The sequence below is a fragment of the Gossypium hirsutum genome, chromosome A12 (genome assembly GCF_007990345.1).
Source record: "Gossypium hirsutum isolate 1008001.06 chromosome A12, Gossypium_hirsutum_v2.1, whole genome shotgun sequence".
Taxonomy (NCBI): domain Eukaryota; kingdom Viridiplantae; phylum Streptophyta; class Magnoliopsida; order Malvales; family Malvaceae; genus Gossypium; species Gossypium hirsutum.
Window position 1 is genome coordinate 89,629,110 of NC_053435.1, and position 20,919 is coordinate 89,650,028.

The window sequence follows — 20,919 nt, forward strand, 5'->3', positions numbered from 1 at the left end:
TTAAAAAATATATATATAATACAATAAAATATACGAATAATATAATATATAAAAAATACATAATATATGAAAAATATAATATTTTTTTAAAAAAACTAAATAAGAATATTAAAATAAAAAATAAAAATAAAAAATAATGAAGAAATGAGTAAAATAATATACATAATAATATAATAAGAAAATAATATTTTTATAATAAGTACTTAAAAATATCTATAGGCATATAAAAAATAATAATAGTGAAAGTAAATAATATAATAATAAATATAATAATAAATACATATGTACATAATAGTAAAAAAACGAGACATTTTAAAATAAATATACATATATATATCTAATAATAATAATAATAATATTATTATTATTATTATTAAAATAAAGTAATTAAAATAATACTGTATATAAAAATTTATATACATACATATATAATAAAACATACACTAAGATTAATAATAATAACCATACTAGAAATAATGATGAAATATAAAAAGTAAATATAATACAATAGTAATATTAAAATAAAGTAATTAAGATAATACTATATATATATGTACATACATATATAAAACATACACTAATATTATATATAATAATACTAGAAATAATAATAACTAGAAATAATAATACATTAAAATAATAATATTTAATAACCAGAATATTAATAATAACAATAATAATAATAGAAATAATAGTATTAATAATATTAGGAATGATAATAACAATATTAAAAAAACGAAAATAAAATAAATAAATAAATAAAATGAAAAAAGGACTAAAATTAAATTAAAATCAAAGTTTTGGGGCGAATTTGAAATAATAAAAAGGGACAAGGGCTTATTTGAACGCGCACAAAGCAAAGGGGGACTAAAAACACAATTATTCCTCCCCTCAAAACACAACACAGCAAGAGGGACTAAATCGCAAAGTGCTACATACTTTGGGGCCAAATTAAAAAACTGAAAAAGTACTTGATTGCAGAGGCATGAAAAAGTGGAGGGGCTAAAAGTGCAATTAGCCCCTCCAGTGAAAAACAAGCGGATCCTTGGAACGGGTCGGGTCAACAAACGGGTTAGGCCAAAACAACATCGTTTTGGGGTTTAAAGGCCAACCCCAAAACGGCGTCGTTTTGGGGGGCTATAAAAGATCCAAAATTTGCAAAAAAAAATCATTCGGTGAGGAGAGAAAGAAAAAAAAAGAGAGAGAAGGAAGAGAGAGGGGAGGGGGAGGAGGATTTCCAGCCAATGGCCAGTCACAGGTCCGATCGCTGGACCACCGTCGCCGGCGCCGACGCCGGCCACCGTGAAAAAGTATTTTTTTTGTATTATACTTTTTATATATTTATATGTTTTTGATATATACATGTGGAAAAATGAAACCAAAACAGAATTTAAAATGAAAAAAAAAGAATAATCAGCTTAGGCTTTTCACACTTTTGATTCTTCGATCTTTGGTATTCGGTTTGCTTGGAGGCTATTCTTGTATTTAAATGCTGATTAAATTGCTATTCTTACTCTGAAATTGAATGTTTTTCTTATTTTTTTGTGTTTGAATTGCCGAACCGTTTTACATTTGTTTTCATGACTTTTTATAGCCTTTATAATGCCCTAATCCTATTGTTTGCGTGATTGCTTGGTCTTGCAGATCAGTTGGTGGCCGATGGAGCGGCGGAGCAGGCTTTTGGCAAAGGGGTCGGTGGAGGTAGACGGTATGGGGTGATGGGACTGGCTAGGTTTTTTATTATTTTTGTTTTATTTGTGGGTAAGGTTTAGTGGGTATTGGGTTGTATTTGGGTTTTAATGTGATTGGGTTGGCTGATGTAATGGGTTTAAATTTTAATAGATGTGGGCTGATGGGTTTTAGGATATTGTTGGGTTTAATTTTGGGTTTAAGTGGGTCAAAATTGTAAATGGGTCATGGGGCAAAATTGGGCTATAACAATATAAACATTGAGGCCTAAATTTGACATTATGCCAAGATAAAACTAGATGGTTTTTTGGATTTAGATTTGTCCAAGGGTTAGGTAACTTGCCTATCCCGGTAGGCCTAACTCAACTAGGGCTGGGCTTGAATAAGAATTTTTGCACCTCAGATCGTCTTGGCCCAAATTCAATTTAAATAAAAAAAATTAAAATTAAAATTTAATTTTAGAAGATAAATTATTTTATTATTTTTTAGTTAGGAGTGGGCTTTTGGGCGAGTAGACTTAAAAACAAACTTGAACTTGAATTTTTTTAAAAAAAATGGGCCTCGACTTAATCTAGCTCGACCCATAAAAACTTTTAATTGGGTTAAATTAGACTTTATATCTATTTTTTTACGTGCAAAGTAGGGCTTCTTTTGAAAAAAAGAAAAGAAAATGTAGTTGATATGCAGTCAGTCAATTAAAAGTAGCTAACATCCTATTTCAACATATAATATATGATTAATTTTTGTAGTACAAATATGAATATAGTAGCACATTGACTCTGCCATTTAGAGGTTCATAATACCAACTAAGAAAATTGAAAAATACATACTCTTATGTAGAACAACAAGAGAAAACGACTTGGGCATATTTATATTATATATATACTCCGTTGAATGGTACAAATAAAATGGGGCACCACTTTGGACTCAATTGTAGTGATGGTGAAAATAAAATGGTCAATACTGTCTGCCCATGAACTCCCCCAAAATAAATAAATCACTACCAGCCTACCATATCCATTACATGACCCAAATTTGACTACATTTTCTCCAATAAATAATCCAATTTAGTATGAACCAACACTTTAAATTCATAAAAAAAAAAATTTCTGTGTTTGAGGATTATACATTTACTTACTATTATTAATTCCTTTACCAAAATGTTTTTTTAGTAAATCAATTTCATACATAATTTTAATTGAAATTAAATTATTTGGAATAAACACTTGTGTAAGAGATACCTAAGCAAAGCAGTGCAGTGCAGTGGTACCTAAGCTGAAAGCCTAAATTTCAGTTCTAAAATCATAATTAATATTGATTTAATGGTTAGCTCCGGTGAAGTCGGGGAGTTTATTTTTTGTGCCGTCAGTGTTGACTTCACTCACGGGTTTATTAATTTTAACTCTTTCCTTCACTCACTCACTTTCCAAAACCCCTCTTGGCTGTGTCTTATCAAATTCACCAAATTTATTTTTTTAATTACACAAATTAACTCTAAATTTTGTATATTTGCAACATATATATCAAATATGCACATTAATTTATTAATGATATTTGTTTTTCACTTATAACATTAACCCTTTTAATTATGCTAATTATAAATCTGTTAAATTTTAAAAAATAATAATAAGAAATATATATATTTAAATAATGAAAGGCGTGTGTATATACTACAAAAGCAATGCAATAAATGCAAAGGGTAAAGGAATAAAACATGAATGAATTGAGTTGATCTCTTTGTCAAAACAATTTCCTTCATATAAATTTATAAGATGAGTAGTAAATTTTATGAATTTATTTAGTTTTATTTCTTTAATAAAAATATCATAATTCAGAGATAAAAAGAAAATATCAAAATTTTAAATTTATTTGAGTGATTGAAAATAACTCTAGGTAGAAGTAATTTAACGTTAATTATTATTTCTGGTCATGTGTCTTTTTGTCTCTACAACATAATTTATAAATTTATGATAATTTAGTTAAAGTGTCATGTTGTTAAAGAATTTTAAGAAACAAACAATAAACACTTGTTGTAAGTGGTAAAAAACAAGTTTCATTTATATAACAAAAATTTTAGCCTCAATATCAATAGAATATAATGGCATATTGATAATTGGTTCTATCACAACTTAATCACAACATATTTAGAATAATTGTAAGTATTTAATACAATAAAAAAAATTAACCTTAAATGGTCCAAAAAATCAAGCATTCATAAAATTAGAGAAAACAATGACAAAACTATCTCTAAAATCACTTGTAAAAAATGTGCTACAAGAAGAAGTGAATAATGAAAAACAAAACAATATATATATATAAAACTTTCTGTCCATTATTTAGATGGCCGCCCCTCACGGATTAAAATATTTTCGAGATTATCCCACGTTAACTAGAAGCAAATGTAGATTTACCAAAGCAATGGGATGTCCAAATCATGACAACTGACCAACCATTCTAAGGTTGCTTCACTGCCTAATCAAACTTCAATTGCATGATTCCCAAGTTATAACTAAACCAGGAGGGGACTTTGAGAATAAGCAAATAAATTTTTAATTATTTTTTTACATGTGTTGGTGCTGTATGTAATATTATTATGGCCAAAAGATAAAAAATGTGGTCAAACAAAATGACAAGCAGTTCAGCATAGAAATTTTTTAGAACAGATGTCAACAGCTATATGCGTACGTGGATAAGTATCTATAAGAAAACGTCAACACTTAAATATTCTTTTATTTGTTTTTAAAAACAAAAGGTGAAAATCCTTTTAATTTCTCTAACTGTAAATCAATCGCAACGTATTATCAAAAAACCAAAATAATCTATTTATTTTTTTATTTTATATATAAGATATAATAATAAATTTAATTTTCAATTTTTACATTTTACTTAATTTGATATTTACGCTTTATTTTAGACAATCTTTTTACTTTGAATTAAATTGGACAAATTATGTTACAATTTTACTTTGTTTTTTTATATATCATGTCAATGAATAATTTAAAAACTATAAAGAATATAAAAAATTTATAAAAAATATATATTAAAAAAACTCTTTAATTTTTAAAAATAAACAAAATATAAAAAATTTTGATTTTTTCAATTTTTAATAAAAATAATTTTAAAAATATAAAGAATACATAAAAGTTATAATTTTATTTCATTTTTTCAATAGAAATTCTAAATTTAAAAAAAAAGTTATAATAATTTAAAAAATGAAAAAGAATGTGAAATTTCCAAAAATTATGAAAATCATCTTCAAAATTTGTAAGAAAAATTAATTTTTGATAACTTTTAATTTTTTTTTGGTGAAAATATGAAAAAGTTTAAAATTATTTTAAATTTTGAAGAGGCTGTTTCCATTTTTAAAATTTTTATTTAAAATTTTTGGATTTTTATTAAAAAAATTCAAATTATTATATATAAAATAATATTATATTAATAATAAAAAATTGATATTGAAACAGTATTCGAAACTGAATTTTCATATTCAAAAATTCCAAAATATGGACTGGAATAGGTAGCCTTTAGCCATCACCGTCAAAAAAGGTAATCAACGGTTAAAATTGAATCTTAATTCTTATGTCTTCTTCATGTTACTCTTCTCCATCTTAAAGTTCCAACATTTGGACTGAAAATAGAATAGACTAGTTTTATGACTCACTCATTCAACCAAAACCCATGTTTTTTAAATGAAGCAATTCCTTTATTATTAAATTCCAGGTTTTTTGCATTTCTCTTTTTCTTGTGGTTCATCCGCTAATTTTGACCAAAATTTTTTATAATTTATATAAATATGAAAAACTAAAAATATATCTGAAAACCTTTCATTTAAATATTTTATAATTTATAAAATCTTAAATTAGTAATGATAAAATTACATTTTAATCTCTAAAAATGATAAAAATTTGATTTAATTCTTTAAAATTATAAAAATATAGACTATTAAAATAAATTAATTCTTTAAAATTATATTTTGTTTGAGTGTGTCGGATTATTTTAAAATATCAAAACTTAATAATACTGAATTTTAAAAGAAAAAAAAGACAAATAAATTAATTTGTGATATAATCATCAACCAAAAATTAAAACAACATTTATTTTATGATGACAAAATTTGGTATTAATAATTAATAATTGTTACTTATTTGTTGAAATTTTGGTATGGAGCGGTTAGGTGCGGCATATGTTTGATTTCAGCAATGAACAGAAATAAATAAATACAAGGGAGAAAAAAAAAATATCATCAGCTATAAATTCACCAAACGGAACTAAGGTGACACAACAGAGTTTCGAACGCAGTAGCTCTAACTACCTCCGCCTGTCTTTCAACGGTACTTTTTTCCTCTCATTTTCATTACATATATTCTCTTTGTTTAGATCTGAGTTACAAAGGTTTCAGCTCTGAATTGGTTCCAGAGAAGAGAACAAGAAAAGAAACTAAGAAATGGCACGCAAGAAGATCAGAGAGTACGATTCCAAGAGATTGTTGAAGCAGCACTTCAAAAGGTTTTCCGCCTACGATTTGCCCATCAAATCTGCACAAGTCAGTTCATTTTCTCCTTCTGGATCTCTTTTTCTCATTCAATATTTCCCATTTTCAGCTTTATTTTACTACTATTTTGTTTGCTCAGCAAATTTCAACTGATTTCAAAACAAAGTTAAGATAAATGAACAAACTGTCTGCCTTTCTCTTTTGAGGGAAGAATAACAGTCTGTCTAGATCAGGAAGTTTTGAATAAAGTTTCGGAGGATGTTTATCTTTCCTCGATCCATTAATTGATGATTATTGCGAGTGTTGAATTTCAAATTGTTTGTTTGGTTGTGCTGCTGAGTTTAGGTGACGGAGTCAACTGATTTCAATGAGCTAGTAGAGAAGGAGCCATGGCTTTTGTCGCAGAAACTGGTTGTCAAGCCTGATATGTTGTTTGGAAAGCGTGGGAAGAGTGGTTTGGTTGGCTTGAATCTTGATTTCGCTCAAGTTACTGCATTTGTGAAAGAGCGCCTCGGCAAAGAGGTTCACTAAATTTGTTTTCACCTACCCTTTCATTTGACACTGTAAGGTTTAAGGTTCGACTTTGTGTTTACCTCTCCATGACTTGCAGGTGGAAATGAGTGGATGTAAAGGACCTGTTACAACATTCATTGTTGAACCTTTCATCCCTCACAATGAAGAGTACTACCTTAACATCGTCTCCGAGCGTCTTGGTTGTAGCATTAGCTTTTCAGAGTGTGGAGGAATTGAAATTGAAGAGAACTGGGACAAGGTACTGTAACCTAAACTAGAATTCTTCATCACTTGATCTTTATTTCTTGTATTCTTACAGAGTTACCTTAATACAGGTAAAAACCATATTTATCCCAACTGATTCATCTTTCGCCTCAGAAACTATTGCTCCACTTGTTGCAACCCTTCCCTTGGAGGTAATTTTTCCTAATACTTAATTGCTTTTGTGTGCTCTTCCTGCATCTTGATTGTAGTTTCACAAGTATTTTTGGTCATTAATTTCCAATGTCAGATTTTCCATTTCATAACTTGCGCACATTCCTTCCTTGTCCAACAGACAACTCTAGATGGATTTACCAAATACATCTGAATATATATATATATATATGCATGCTGCAAAATCCGCTCTGAATCTTTGAAAAATTGTATGTTCTTTAATTATAGGTCAAAGGAGAAATTGAGCAGTTCATCAAAGTGATCTTTACTCTATTTCAAGGTATGCCATATATCGGTTTTGAATCTAGTACTATTCATATCAACATTTGGAGCTTAACATTAACTCTTTCATGTTTCAAAATGCCAAAATGTTAGATCTTGACTTTACTTTCCTTGAGATGAACCCTTTCACATTGGTTGAGGGAAAGCCTTATCCTTTGGATATGAGAGGCGAGCTTGATGACACTGCTTCTTTCAAGAACTTCAAGAAGTACATGTTCCCTTTTATCAATAATCTTCTTTTCTTTTTTCGATTCAATGTAATATGGATCAGAGAAAACATCCTACTAATGCAATTTCATTTCTCTGTAGGTGGGGTAATATTGAATTTCCATTGCCTTTTGGAAGAGTAATGAGTGCAACTGAAAGCTATATTCATGGGCTAGATGAGAGGGTATACTAAATGCAATAGATGGCAAAATCTTTTACTTGCTAATAACCTAGCTGCAGAAGAAACTTGACCTGTATCTGATATGGCAGATACGACAACTTTTTTATAAGTCAGCTTGCCATATATGGAAGATATGACACCTGTATCTGATTGTTTTACTATATACTATTTACAATCGAGGAATTCTTCTCTGATTAAGTAGTGAAATGTACATTGTTGTTCATTTATTAGCTTCATCCGCAAGTATGGTATTAACTTTTAAATTTAAATATTGCAGACAAGTGCATCTTTGAAATTTACAGTGTTGAACCCTAAGGGACGCATTTGGACAATGGTTGCTGGAGGAGGTGCAAGTGTCATCTATGCCGATACGGTTGGTTCTCTTGTTTCTGTATTCAGAGTTTTCAGGATAGGACTAAAGCCTGGTGATTTTGAATTACTGGCAATGCTTGTAATTTACTCGTATAATTTATGCCTCATCAGGTTGGAGATCTCGGATTCGCTTCTGAGCTTGGAAACTACGCTGAATACAGTGGAGCACCCAACGAGGAGGAAGTGTTGCAGTATGCCAGAGTCGTAATTGATGTAAGTATCTTGGCACTTTATTCATATTTCAATTATTGTACTTTACTAGCTAATGCTGTCACTAACTTTTGTTGGAGATGCTATGAAACATTAATCGATTCTATGATGCTTTTACTCTTTAATTTTTTGAAGTACTCGTGTCCAACACTTGAGTATGAGATTATGATATGAACTCCAAAGGGTCTTTTGAATACATGAAAAAACTTAGAAAACAATTCTAATCACGCCCATGTAACACTCACACCCGAGTCTGAATAATTTTGGATGCAAAAATTGCTGTAAACTAATCAGAATTATGAGCTGGTAGGTGTATCAGCCCGCTTATAGTTCATTTTCAGTGCTCAAAGTGTTATATATGGTTCTGTAAATAATCTCAATGTTCCTCTACAGTGTGCCACTGCTGAACCTGATGGTCGTGAAAGAGCCCTTGTAATTGGTGGAGGAATAGCCAACTTTACTGATGTGGGTGCCACGTTTAATGGCATAATTCGAGCCTTGAAGGAGAAAGTAAGCTCAACTATCTTTGTGTTTGCTTTTACTCACCGTCCTCGATATACTTAAGAATAACCGGATATGCTGTATAAATTATACAGGAATCAAAGCTCAAAGCAGCCAACATGCACATATATGTAAGGAGAGGAGGTCCCAATTACCAGAAGGGGCTTGCAAAAATGCGGGCACTTGGAGAGGAAATTGGCATCCCAATTGAGGTATCCATACCGCATACAGCTACTTATAAACCTGGATATGTAAATGATAATTACTTTAAAATCTTACTACTGTCAATAAAAGCAGGAAAAAGAAAAGGTAAAAACTATTCAGAATTCTTTTAAAAAAATGCTGATATATATTTATTTTTGTTTGGATCAGGTTTATGGTCCTGAAGCTACAATGACGGGTATATGCCAGGAGGCCATCCAGTACATCACTGCAGCTGCATAAGTTGTGGGTTCTTCAATACAATCTCTCAGTTTGTTTTACCTTTTTTTTTTTGTTCCCGGTGGGACATGTTCATTAGATTTCCATTGAAATTGTGCTACAAACTTCATAAAATAATGTTTAGTTCATGGTACGGCACCATCTGTAATTTGTTTGCTGAGAAATTAACATGAGATCTCAGGCAAACACAGAAGGCATTTCTGAGCAATAAAAGGCTTATAAATGTGCTCTCTTTGTTATCCCCCTCATAATTTTCTAAACGCCATTAGTAAGCTTCTTCATAGGCACTCCTACCAACTGAAAACACGAGCAACATCACGAGAAGGAAATATAAAAACGAGAGCCTGTTTTATTGCAAATACAAAATCCAACCACTTGTCCTTGAAGGACAGCATTCTAGTAACTGTACGATTTCTTCCGCGCTACGATCTGACGAATGGAATTAATCGACTTATATTTCATTTGTGGCTTAAAGTATAAAATGTTTTTTTTAAAAATAAAAACAATTAAACACTTGTTATTATTTAAAAATTTCAATTAAGTCCTTCTTTTAATAATTTTCGTTTTTAGCCCTATTAACTATTAAAATAAGTGTAATGTACCAATAAAAACCCCATATCTATCTTTTATTTTTTAAAATAAAAATCATTAGAAAATCATAGAAATTGTAAAAAAAATTTAATCATAAAAAATAACATCCTTCTAAAAAATTTAATAATAATAAATAATAATAAATTATAAATATATATAAATTATTGGTAGAATGGTAAGGAACATTACATTCTCAAAGAGAGACACAAGTTTAAACTATAGAAACAACATTAATACAAGAGACAATTTTGACCCCCGAACATAAACTATAAAAATGATATGAAAAATATTATAATAATTCTTTGAATTTTAAACTAAATAATTATATAAATTAGTAACTTTTCAAGTATAAATATTAAACCTCAAATTTATATTTCTCTAAACCTGTAATTAAGGAAACAACAAATTAAGATTTTAAACATTAGATTTAGGGTTATGATTGCAATACTTCTTAGGTAAACTATAAAAATAGTCACTAAATTATTAGCACGTTTTTATTTTGGTCACATGGGTTTAAAAATTTTTCGTTTAGTCACTAATATTATCGAAATTTAATATTTTGGTCACTCCTCCGTAAAATCACTAATAGTGGTCTTGTTATTGGCATAATAATAAATTTAGTGCTTCAATGTTTAAAATTCTATCAATTTAATCCTAATTCTTATAAAATCAACAAATTTAGTCCTCAATTGTACACATTTTATCAATTTAGTTTTACTTCTTAAAATTTTAAAAAAATTATTTAAAGTTTAATTTTCAATAAAAATACATACAAATTATAAATAAATGAATACATTTTTCTCTTTTTTGACAAGAAATTTATTTATTAAAAGTTCTATCCACTTGTGTTGTTAAGTGATTCGGCTGTTTGAAAATTTTTAAATGTAAGTAACCTGGAATTAAAAGATGAGTAAGATTAGGTAAAAACACCATGAAAACCCTTATACTACAGTCGAATTGCATTTACCACTCTATTGAAAAAAGGGCAAGATTAAAATTTTCATTTATTTTCACTGTTAAGTGATGCATGCCATGACTAACGAAGCAACTAGACAGTGACCTGTGGTGTTCCATGTGTTCCTCATGCTAACGTGGTAAATACTACGTCAACAAATATTCAAAAAATTAAAAATCTTAAAAAATAAAGCTTTGTAATAATTATTTAAAAAACCATGTCCAAGATGAACCTAGATAACCAAATTCATCTAGGACGTGGGTTTTTAAATAACTAAAAGAATATCAGAAATGGTAAAAGAAACATCCAAAATGATATTGACAAATGATTGTCCAGATTCAAATGAGCCTGGACAACAATTTGTTCAAATTCATTCTAGAATGATTTTTTAAATAATTATGAAAATATCATAAAAAATATAAAAATATTTAAAAATGATTAAGAGTTATAAAAAATTTTACTAAAATTTTAAATTAATGATAAAATAGTTATTATTAAAAGTTATTATTGTATATATATTTGTGTCTATATACATTTGAATTATAAGAAATTAATGAAATAAGACTCATCAACTTGATTAATTAAAAATATCAACTCAATTAAAAAGATACATAAATGTGTATATATAAATTTGAACTCTTTAAATATGCTGTATTTGTATATATAATTTTAATAATTCTTAATAATTTATAAATAATTTCCTCTAATTTTTTATATTTTTATAATTATGTAAAACCGTTGTCCATCCATGTTTATGGATGGTGTTTTTAATAAATATCTTATCATTCTTACTAATTTTTAAATAATTTTTTTATATTTTAATAATTATTTGAAAATTTATATGTAAGATGAATATAAGTAAATGGTTGTCCAAGTTTATATATTTTGATTGCTCCATCAATTATGTTAGTGTTTAGTTGTGGAAATTGATAGAATTTATAATAAAAGGACCTATTTATTCTTTAATCTAGTGTATAAAAATTACTTTACCTATTTTTTGAATAGAGGAAACAAAATACAATATGACTTTTAGTATAAAGGCCTCTATAGTACTTTTTTTTTTGGTTTAAATAAAAAATAATAATTCCACCTTTTGTATTACCTTTGATGTTATCGTACATTTTTAAGAACATAATCAATTTTCACGATTTTTTTTAATCTATAAGAATTAATTTAGTATAATAGGAGAATTAGTACAGCAGCTCCCTCGTGGAATCATCATTTATCCTCAGAGTTGCCAGATTATAGTGGGATTTAGAGCCATTGTCTTTTGTTTTGCGGATAAGCTTCAAAGATAGGGAAGTCAATCAAAATAATGGTTTTGAATGATGACACCAAGTACACAATGCGCGTGTCTCTGCTACTAAAATTTTTCAAACAAAATAGAGTGAAAAGAACTTTTTATTCTATTCATATTGCAGCAACTGACTGCAAATTTGGAAACAAGCAAACTCACACATCTAAGGATGAGGTTCTGCTCTAAACACACGCCTTTCCATTACATTCCAACAACCATAATTCAAAAACAATTAATACCATACAAGAAAACATGATATATACATATATATATGTATGTATAGCCAGATAACAGACTCATACTAATTACTATGAGTTGATTGCCCTTTTCGTGACTTGCCGATTTGCCAGTGCATTAGCCAAAAAAGCCTCCGCAGATAGGTAGGTGCTCTGTAGGATGGATCCTCTTCCATGCAAAGCTTATTGGGTAATAAGCACTGCCAAACAGTTTTAATTGTGGGCTGAGGGTGAGAATGGAGGAATCCCACCCAAATTCCCCCCTCCCCAGTGTGCTTTTATGAAGACCCCATTTGCCAAAATAATACCATATACCCCATCAGTTCCAAGAAACTGAGAGGTTGGGATTTTTATGTGATATCCAATGGGGGTGTCTCGAAAGCTAGTGGGGGGGGGGAATTCGGCTCTTGGTAGTGGGCTTTAAATAGCTGATGATTTGAGAAGTGGTGACCGGAATGAAGTAGAAGTCGGTAAAACTCATCTATCTCTCTTCATTATCCAAACCAGTCAGTCCTTGGCTTTTTCTTAAAGTAGTTGTTTCAATTCACCATGGAAAATAAAGCTTTCAAATGATTTGTTTTGCTCTTATTGGATGTCTATCTTACCCTTGGAAATGTCGAGCAAATACTATATATTATTGCATTTGGGGTTTTAACTTGAAAAGTCTTGTGGCCATCATGAATTCAAGGGAAAGGTGAAGTAAGATAAAAAAGGATGAATAGTGAGAGTGCTTTTGAGTTGGTGCGTAATATTCTGATTAATGGACACGTACGTCTCTTTGCTTTTGGCTTCCATCTGTAACCTCCACTATCTTTTTCTTCGACTCCCATCATCATCATCATCATCATCATCATCATCATCATCATCATCATCATCATCATCATCTATTTTCTCCTAATTCTCCACTAATCCCCATTTCTCCTCACCCATTGCCAATACATTATCAAAATTATTGAAATATTGGATAAGTTCTTAAAATTTTTCTTCACGTGAATTAAAAGTAAATAGAGTTGTAGAGTCGAAACTAAAAGGAACACTAACTTAGTCGGTAACATCTGGAGTGCTTTTTCATCAACTCATACCCTAAACAGTTAAATTAATGTATATTTCAAATATTTATATTAATTCGATGACACATTGCTGGTTTGGACATCATGTATATGTACTTTAATAAAAGACTACTCCAATGTGGATACTCAAGTAATTGCTTTTACAACATAATGTAATCTACATATTAAGATTATTATCTTCAAATCACACATAATTTATTTTTTCTAACATCTCATCTTCTAAAACTTGTATCTTAATTTAAAACATTAAAACCATAAGATTTTGTGGATAAATTGATTTTTTTCTTATTTGTTTTAATGATTTATTCTTCAAATTTAAGTATTATTTTTAATTATTAAGGGATATATGTTAGTCATAAATTTTAAAGCTATTTCATTTTTAAGATGAGAATCGAACCCTTTACCATTGATTAAGATAGAAGAGACTCTTTTATCTCACTTAACTCTCATAATTCTTTTTAATGATTTTTAATAATATAAATTCAATCAGCATTTGCATTTGTCTCTATGTCAAAATTTAAATTTAAATTTAATTCTTACTTGAATTTAAATTTAATTATTGGCATATTTATAACTTTAAAATCTATGTCAAAATTTAATTTTAAATTTAATTCTTACTTGAATTTAAATTTAATTATTGGCATATTTATAACTTTAAAATAATTCAATGAAAATAATAATTCATCAAAATGATATTTATTGCAAAAAAAATTGAAATCTAAAAAATTGTGTAGATATACTTTATGCTATATTAATATTGATATGTAAAAAAATGTCAATATTTAATAAAATTATATATGTAATTCTAATAATAAATACGTAAGGATTATAAAACGCTTAGAAGTTAATATATTATGCAAAGATAATAGTCTCATTATAAGTTTTGGTCTTATTTGTTTTTTATACGTAATGTCTAAAATTATCCATAGTTCCTCTTTAACTCATAAATAGAAGAATAATACAATTTAATATACTCAAATTTATATTCTCCCGCGTTAATAATAATATTTATACAAATTAAATTAAGACTCAATCTGCATTAATGAAAAAAGTTAAATTAAATTAATTAAGAATATAGATAGATTGTAATCTTGTAGAGGATTCCCACAGTGCTCCCATTAAATAGACGGGTGTCATTCCCAAAAGTTGATATCATGGCTCCAACCTACGATTCACTTTGATTTCCCTTTTTTATTTTGTATCTTTCAACTTTCCCACATAGATTTTGTGCAAAAGGTCGGTCATCACCCTCTCAGATATGCACCCAATTATTGCTTCCGACTACACCCTTCCACTCTTGCTTTTCTTTATTCCTAAGCAACAACTAATGTTGACTTTTTCAAGTGTTAACTTTGCCAAATTCTTCTTTTCCTTGGATTGATCTTTGCAATAGTTGATGCCTAGCATCACCATATAACCTTTTCAAAACTAGGCATTTGCAATATCAGATAAATTGCAGTTAGTAATACTAGATTTTGTTACAGCGTAAAACAAAATATTAAGATTTAGAGTTTAGAGTTTTATGTTAAAAATATTTTTTTTAGATAATAAGGAGGTAATAAATTTGTATTTTAATATTATTAAATATGTGTTCAATGCTTGGGTTTTTAATTTATACTCGTTTTATTTAAAGATGATATAAAAATATAAAAAGACAAAAGTGCTATCATAATAATATTAATTATAATTTAAAAGAAGAAAGTATTTTTATAATTTTATAATAGAGATAGTAACCCGATTAAGCGTGACACAAACTTAGCAAAGTGCTTAAATATAAATATTAGATTAGATAATGTTACTGCTTTTATTTTATCTCTTCAAGTTTTTCATGATATATATTATATATCATCCAGTACAATTTATCACGATAATATTTATGAGGCTTAACCTATAAATTGATATTTATATTAGTTTTCTCATCTTAGTAACTGTAAGGGCTCAATTTTGTCAGCCCCAAACAAAAATTAGATGAAAAAAAATGAACAAAACCAAAAATAAATAAAAAGTCCAAAGTATGCCAGTCCATTTACAAAATATCATTCCCAAATTTACAGGCCCAAAATAAAAAAAAACCATAATGGCCCAGTGGCCCAATGGCCTAAACTATTTTCAGGCAACAAAAAACCCTAGCCTCTGCATCGCTCCTCTCCTCGATGACGCCACTCGAGGCTCCTCGTCTCGAGGCCAGACACGCCTCTGTCGCCCTTGCACTAAAACGGCAAAGGCAAGGGTTCTCTCGTCGCCGTTGATTCCACCACCACTTGTAAAAATAGAAAGAAAGAGAACATAACAGTAGAAGGAAATAGTGGCTAACAGTAGATGGCAAAAGTAGAGAAAGAAAAACGAAAAACTATATGTAATGTTCGGCTATAAAAGCCGGATTCAAAGTGTAATTTTTTACAGAACGGAGAAATACAAAAAAAACTTCGAAACACAGAGAATAAAAAAAGATATAGAAACCAGAACAGTTTTTTAACAAAGGTACATTTTTCTTTAGCATACATATTTTTGAATATTACATATATATAAAAAAATGAGAGGAACACGAAAGGGTTTTTTACCTTTATTGCCGTCGCCAGAGTCTCCTTTGGCCTAGAAGGCGACCGAACCCATGAGGGCTTGCTTGAGGTCGCGGCAGAGGACGGTTAAAAAATTGAAAGACCCTTTTTTCGTTGTCAAACTTTGACCGGATCTAAAGATTTTTGACCCCAAATTCAAATTCCCCAGAAGACGGGGATAAATAAGGCTCTTTTTAAGATCTTCGACCACCGAAAGCGGCGATCTCTGTCTCTGATGACCGGTGGCCACGGCGGAGAACTCATTGGCCCTTTGGCCGGATTTGGGGACGATTTCAAAGAAAATAGGGTTTTTAATTTTTTTTTAAAAAACTGAGGTCAAAAATGATTTTTTTGAAAATTTTTTGGTATTTATAGGGCCCTTACACAACGTCATTTAGGGCTGGCCTCAGAAGTCCTAAAACGATGTCGTTTTGAGGCGTGACTCAAAAACTGACCTGACCCGCCTTAGGATCCATGTGTTTTCGTGGCAAAAGTCTATTTGCAACCCCGATCCTTTTGCTTTTGGACCTCTTTTTAATTTAGTCCTAAGTCTTTTTTTGTTATTTTTAAATTACACTGATAATTTTACATTTCTTTCAATTTAGTCCTTCGTCTGCCGACCCTTTGGGGAATGACGCATGTCTTGGAGTTCTGGGATAATTTCCCTGTAATAGCCTATTTTTAGGTCAAATCAGAATAGTGGTTTCAGGACCAAAAATTCGAAGTCAAAGTATTTATTTTATTAAGGCTTGCAGCATGATAGAATTATTTGGTGAAAGTTTTGTTAAGAAATTTTACCGTTTAAATGCTTAATTCGGTAAAAAAGACTAAATCGCGTAACGCGTAAAAGTTGAGTACTATTGTTAAAGGTATTAAATTGCTATGGTTTAATATGAGAGTCCTTGCATGTCAATTAGACCTTAAATGAGATAGTGGAAGTTGTTGGCTTGATATTTTTGAAATTATTAAAGTTCATTAAGGTTATTTTGGTAAAATGTTAATTAAGGTTAATAATAATAAAACAAAAACCAAAATTCTCATTTCCATCATCTTCATTGCCGAAAATTGGGAAGAAAAGAATAGGAAACTTAGGTTTTCATTCAGCGAAGCTTGAATCTTCAATTAATGTACGGTTTTTGATCCGTTTTTAATGATTTCTATGTTTTTGAGCTCGTTGCAGCTTAATCTAGCTGACCCATACCTTCGTTTTTAAAACTGTTAAATATTTTGAGATATGCCATTGTTGAATACTTAGGTATTTTGAAGTTTCTTGTTAGATTATTGAATCTTGTTAATAGATATACAAGTTTTATAAAGTGATTTTTGACAAAAATGAGAATTAGGGATTAAATTGTGAAAGATAGAAATGTTGTGGTTAGAAATGTGAATAAAGTGAAAATATGGGCTAGTATAATACCATAAAGAATTCGGCTAAGGTGGATTGTGGTTAAAAATGTGAAATTTTCCATTTTATGTATAAAGAACTAAATTGCAAAGTAGTCAAAAGTATAGGGGAAAATGTGTAATTTACCAAATATTGTGAATTGAATTAAATGGTTACTAAAAATGTTGAATTTGATAATATATAGACCAAGATAAGCCAAGTTCGGGTTTATATCGGGGGAAGAAAAAGATTAACGAGTAGCCGATAGTTGATATTTGAGCTCGAGGTAAGTTCGTATAATTAGAATCGAACTTATATTTATAATTGAAATTTCTATCTTGAATATTGTATGAATGTATATATATGAATTATAGAATTGAAATACCTATTGGTTATATGCTCAAATTTATTTCCGAGTCCCGTTTGAACCGTAGAAAGTTGTAAGATACAAGTGACATGTCACTAGGGTTACCGTTTGGTCGAGCTCTAGCATTTATTGCAGACTCACCACAACTCATATGAGCTTACCGTTTTAGCTCTTATGAGCTTACTGTTCAGCTCCTAGGAGCTTACCGTTTAGCTCAATTGAGCTTACTGTTTATCAGCTTAGGAGGAGCATACTGATAATGGATCGAAAGAGCGTATATGATGATGAATTGATGGATTTTCAATTTAAACACTTAGTGTGTATCACCTGAGTATCTTCAATATTTCTGAAGGTTCAACGAGCATTATACTGATATGAAACATAAAGTACATGTTGCATGAATAAAATACCTTACATGAAATACATGTTACATGAATTATATGTTATAAGAGTACATGGGATTTATGATTAGTATGGATAGAATGATACTTGAGTTACATGAATTGAGAGTTGTTTTGAATGTTATATGAATGTATATGTGGTTAGTTTTATTCTTATGAATTGATGAATAGATGAATATGAGATAATTAACTTGTGATTGGTGATGTGAATAGGCATTATGAACAAATGGGTTGGATTTTAGTTTGTTAAAGTGCTTATTGTCATTTGGTAAGCTTAATTCTATATTATACGTGCTTACTAAGCTTAATGCTTACTCCGTTTTTTTTTGTGTTTTATAGGTCTGAAGCTTGCTCGATTCGATTAAAGTCAGAGATTACTATCACACTATCCAGGCGACTTTTGGTACTTTTGGAACTTACGTAAATGATGTAAATATGTCATGTATAGGCTAGTTTTTAGGTTGAATCATATGGTTACTTATACTAATGAATGTGATGTGAATTTTGGTATTTGATCAAGCTATGTGATATAGCTTGAGTTGTAAATGGTTGGCTTAGTATGAAAGCTTATATGATATGTCTTTAATATGGTAAATTTGATGAATAGTATTTGGCATATATGGTGTTGAGTGTTGATAAATTAATATGTTTTGTTGTGAATGATTTGATAAAGATGGAATAGGTATGAATTGGTTATATTTTGCATATGAAATGTAACACCCCCTAACCCCAAACCGTTACCGGAACGAGGTTATGAGGCATTACCGGACATATCAGACAACTTACGAATAATTTACAATTAATATAACTTTCATAGTATAATATAATAATTAAGTCCCCATCTTGAACTCTCGAAGTTCAAACACGTATTAAAAGTAGAACGGGACTTGTTCGAGTATTCCAAATTTTTTTTTTATAAAAATTTCGGCCACATTTCTGCTTATTTTTACCTAAACCTCTTGCAAATTCAAACCAAAACAACTAACACCAATATTTCACATTCATATAACTAATATTTATATCATTAACAAAATTTTAACTTAATAACTATCATAGCATCATTCAAAATTGATTAAAAACTTCATTAATTTAACAACTTAATGTTCATGTATCAAAATATCATGTACTTTCCTTACCATTTCATTTAACCATCTAAATTTTATAATTCATCCTTCACTACCCAAAGTAATATACATATTCAAGTGACTAAACAACACCTATGTACATGCCACCTTTACCCAAAAGAAAAATATACATCACCAAATTTGTGTTGGAGTCGGGATTGTTCTGGATGTTGAGCCGGGTCACTTGACTTCTACTAACCTGCGCGCGGAAACAACCGTACGCTGAGTATGGATATACTCAGTGGTATTACTATAAACCAAGACTATTTAATATTAATAAATTACAAACATCAACCATAAATTTTATAATTATTTAAACTACTTTTATATATAATTATTTTACTTCATAAATCTTAAATTCATAATTCATTTTTCTCATACTAACTCAATTCATAATTTAGTTCATACATTCTTTCTCGTACTTTTCAATAGTGCTAAAACAAATAATCTCATTTTCAAAATTTCATTTCAATTATTTACCCTATTAACAAAGCTCGGACTATGACAGATACGCGGATTCCATCCAAACACACCAGAATATCCAACCCAAACACACCCAGAATATTGTAAATCCTCCATAACACACCGGTATAATATATCCTCCCAAACACACCAATAAGGCATTAAATGCCTATTCGGATAAACCGAAATATATAATAACAGAAACATCTTCTCGGCCGAACTACAATCTCTTCATCACATCACAAATCCAATGGCATGTCATTTGTATCGAATCTAGTCCGACAAGTTAATAGGGTATTATTTTACTTTTTCTAATTTCAATTTTATTTACACAAAAATTTTCAATACTCATTCAATTCAAATATCTATTATCTTAATTCATATACAAATTAATTTTCACACAAGTGTATACCATCAACACCATACATTTGTCACAATTTATTTATTTTCAATCAATACACTTTTCAAATAATCACATATTCCATAATTCACTTATTCAATTCAATTTGATTCAATTTATATCACTTTCATTTTCACTCAATATTCATATCAATTTCACATACTTACCTCAAGTCTTATTTACCATACATAACAATTAAAATTTCAGCAATCAATAATAATTAAAATTTGAATTATAGTAATACACACCGTAATTCTCCCGTTTTAGTCCTCGATGTCTTTCTCCTTTCCTTTCGATGCTGATGCTTCAGGTTCTTTGTTGGCTACGAAAATAATAGTAATTTACATTATTATTTACAGCATTAATTATAATAAATAATTAAATTTCTAAACAACTCCTACCTTATTCCCAATTTAATCCTAACTAAACTTAATTATTTTCTTAATCCAATTCACTCTCTTTTTCTATTCAAATTTTGTCTAAACTTATATTTAACTATAAGATTTCCAGCATATTTCCCTAATTTCGAAATTTCTTCAATTTAGTCCCTACAACATAAAACTTATAGCCTAGTTTACAATTTAATCCCTTAATCAATTCTAACTTAGAATTCATTCAATTAAATCCCTAATTCCATAATTTTTCCAACATGAACCCTACTTGGAAACATATGAACTCTTGAACTGTCAACTTAATTTCATCAAAATCTTGTTTCAAAGCTCCTAAAACATCAAAATTAACTAAAAAGGAC

General features: G+C 29.3%; 1 protein-coding gene across 2 annotated transcripts; it reads left to right on the top strand.

Moving 5' to 3' along the window:
- The first annotated feature begins 5,839 nt into the window (after positions 1–5,839).
- LOC107946231 (ATP-citrate synthase alpha chain protein 1) lies at positions 5,840–9,562 on the top strand. 2 transcript variants are annotated; one of them, XM_041083031.1, is made up of 13 exons: positions 5,840–6,020; positions 6,106–6,232; positions 6,527–6,703; positions 6,792–6,953; positions 7,030–7,110; positions 7,358–7,409; positions 7,505–7,619; positions 7,721–7,802; positions 8,077–8,172; positions 8,283–8,384; positions 8,775–8,891; positions 8,978–9,094; positions 9,255–9,562. In XM_041083031.1, the coding sequence occupies exons 2-13, from the start codon at positions 6,134–6,136 to the stop codon at positions 9,324–9,326; spliced, it is 1,272 nt and encodes a 423-aa protein (XP_040938965.1). In that variant the 5' UTR covers positions 5,840–6,020; positions 6,106–6,133; the 3' UTR covers positions 9,327–9,562. The 2 variants fall into 2 exon arrangements, with proteins under 2 accessions (XP_040938965.1, XP_040938964.1); XM_041083030.1 differs by having other exon boundaries at positions 5,863–6,020; positions 6,089–6,232.
- Positions 9,563–20,919: the final 11,357 nt, after the last annotated feature.

Bases quoted from the DNA above. Each gene is read 5' to 3' on its own strand.
- LOC107946231 (XM_041083031.1), top strand. From the start codon at position 6,134: ATGGCACGCAAGAAGATCAGAGAGTACGATTCCAAGAGATTGTTGAAG. The intron at 6,954-7,029 runs GTACTGTAACCT...ACCTTAATACAG, and splicing joins TTGAAGAGAACTGGGACAAG to GTAAAAACCATATTTATCCC. The intron at 7,111-7,357 runs GTAATTTTTCCT...CTTTAATTATAG, and splicing joins TTGCAACCCTTCCCTTGGAG to GTCAAAGGAGAAATTGAGCA.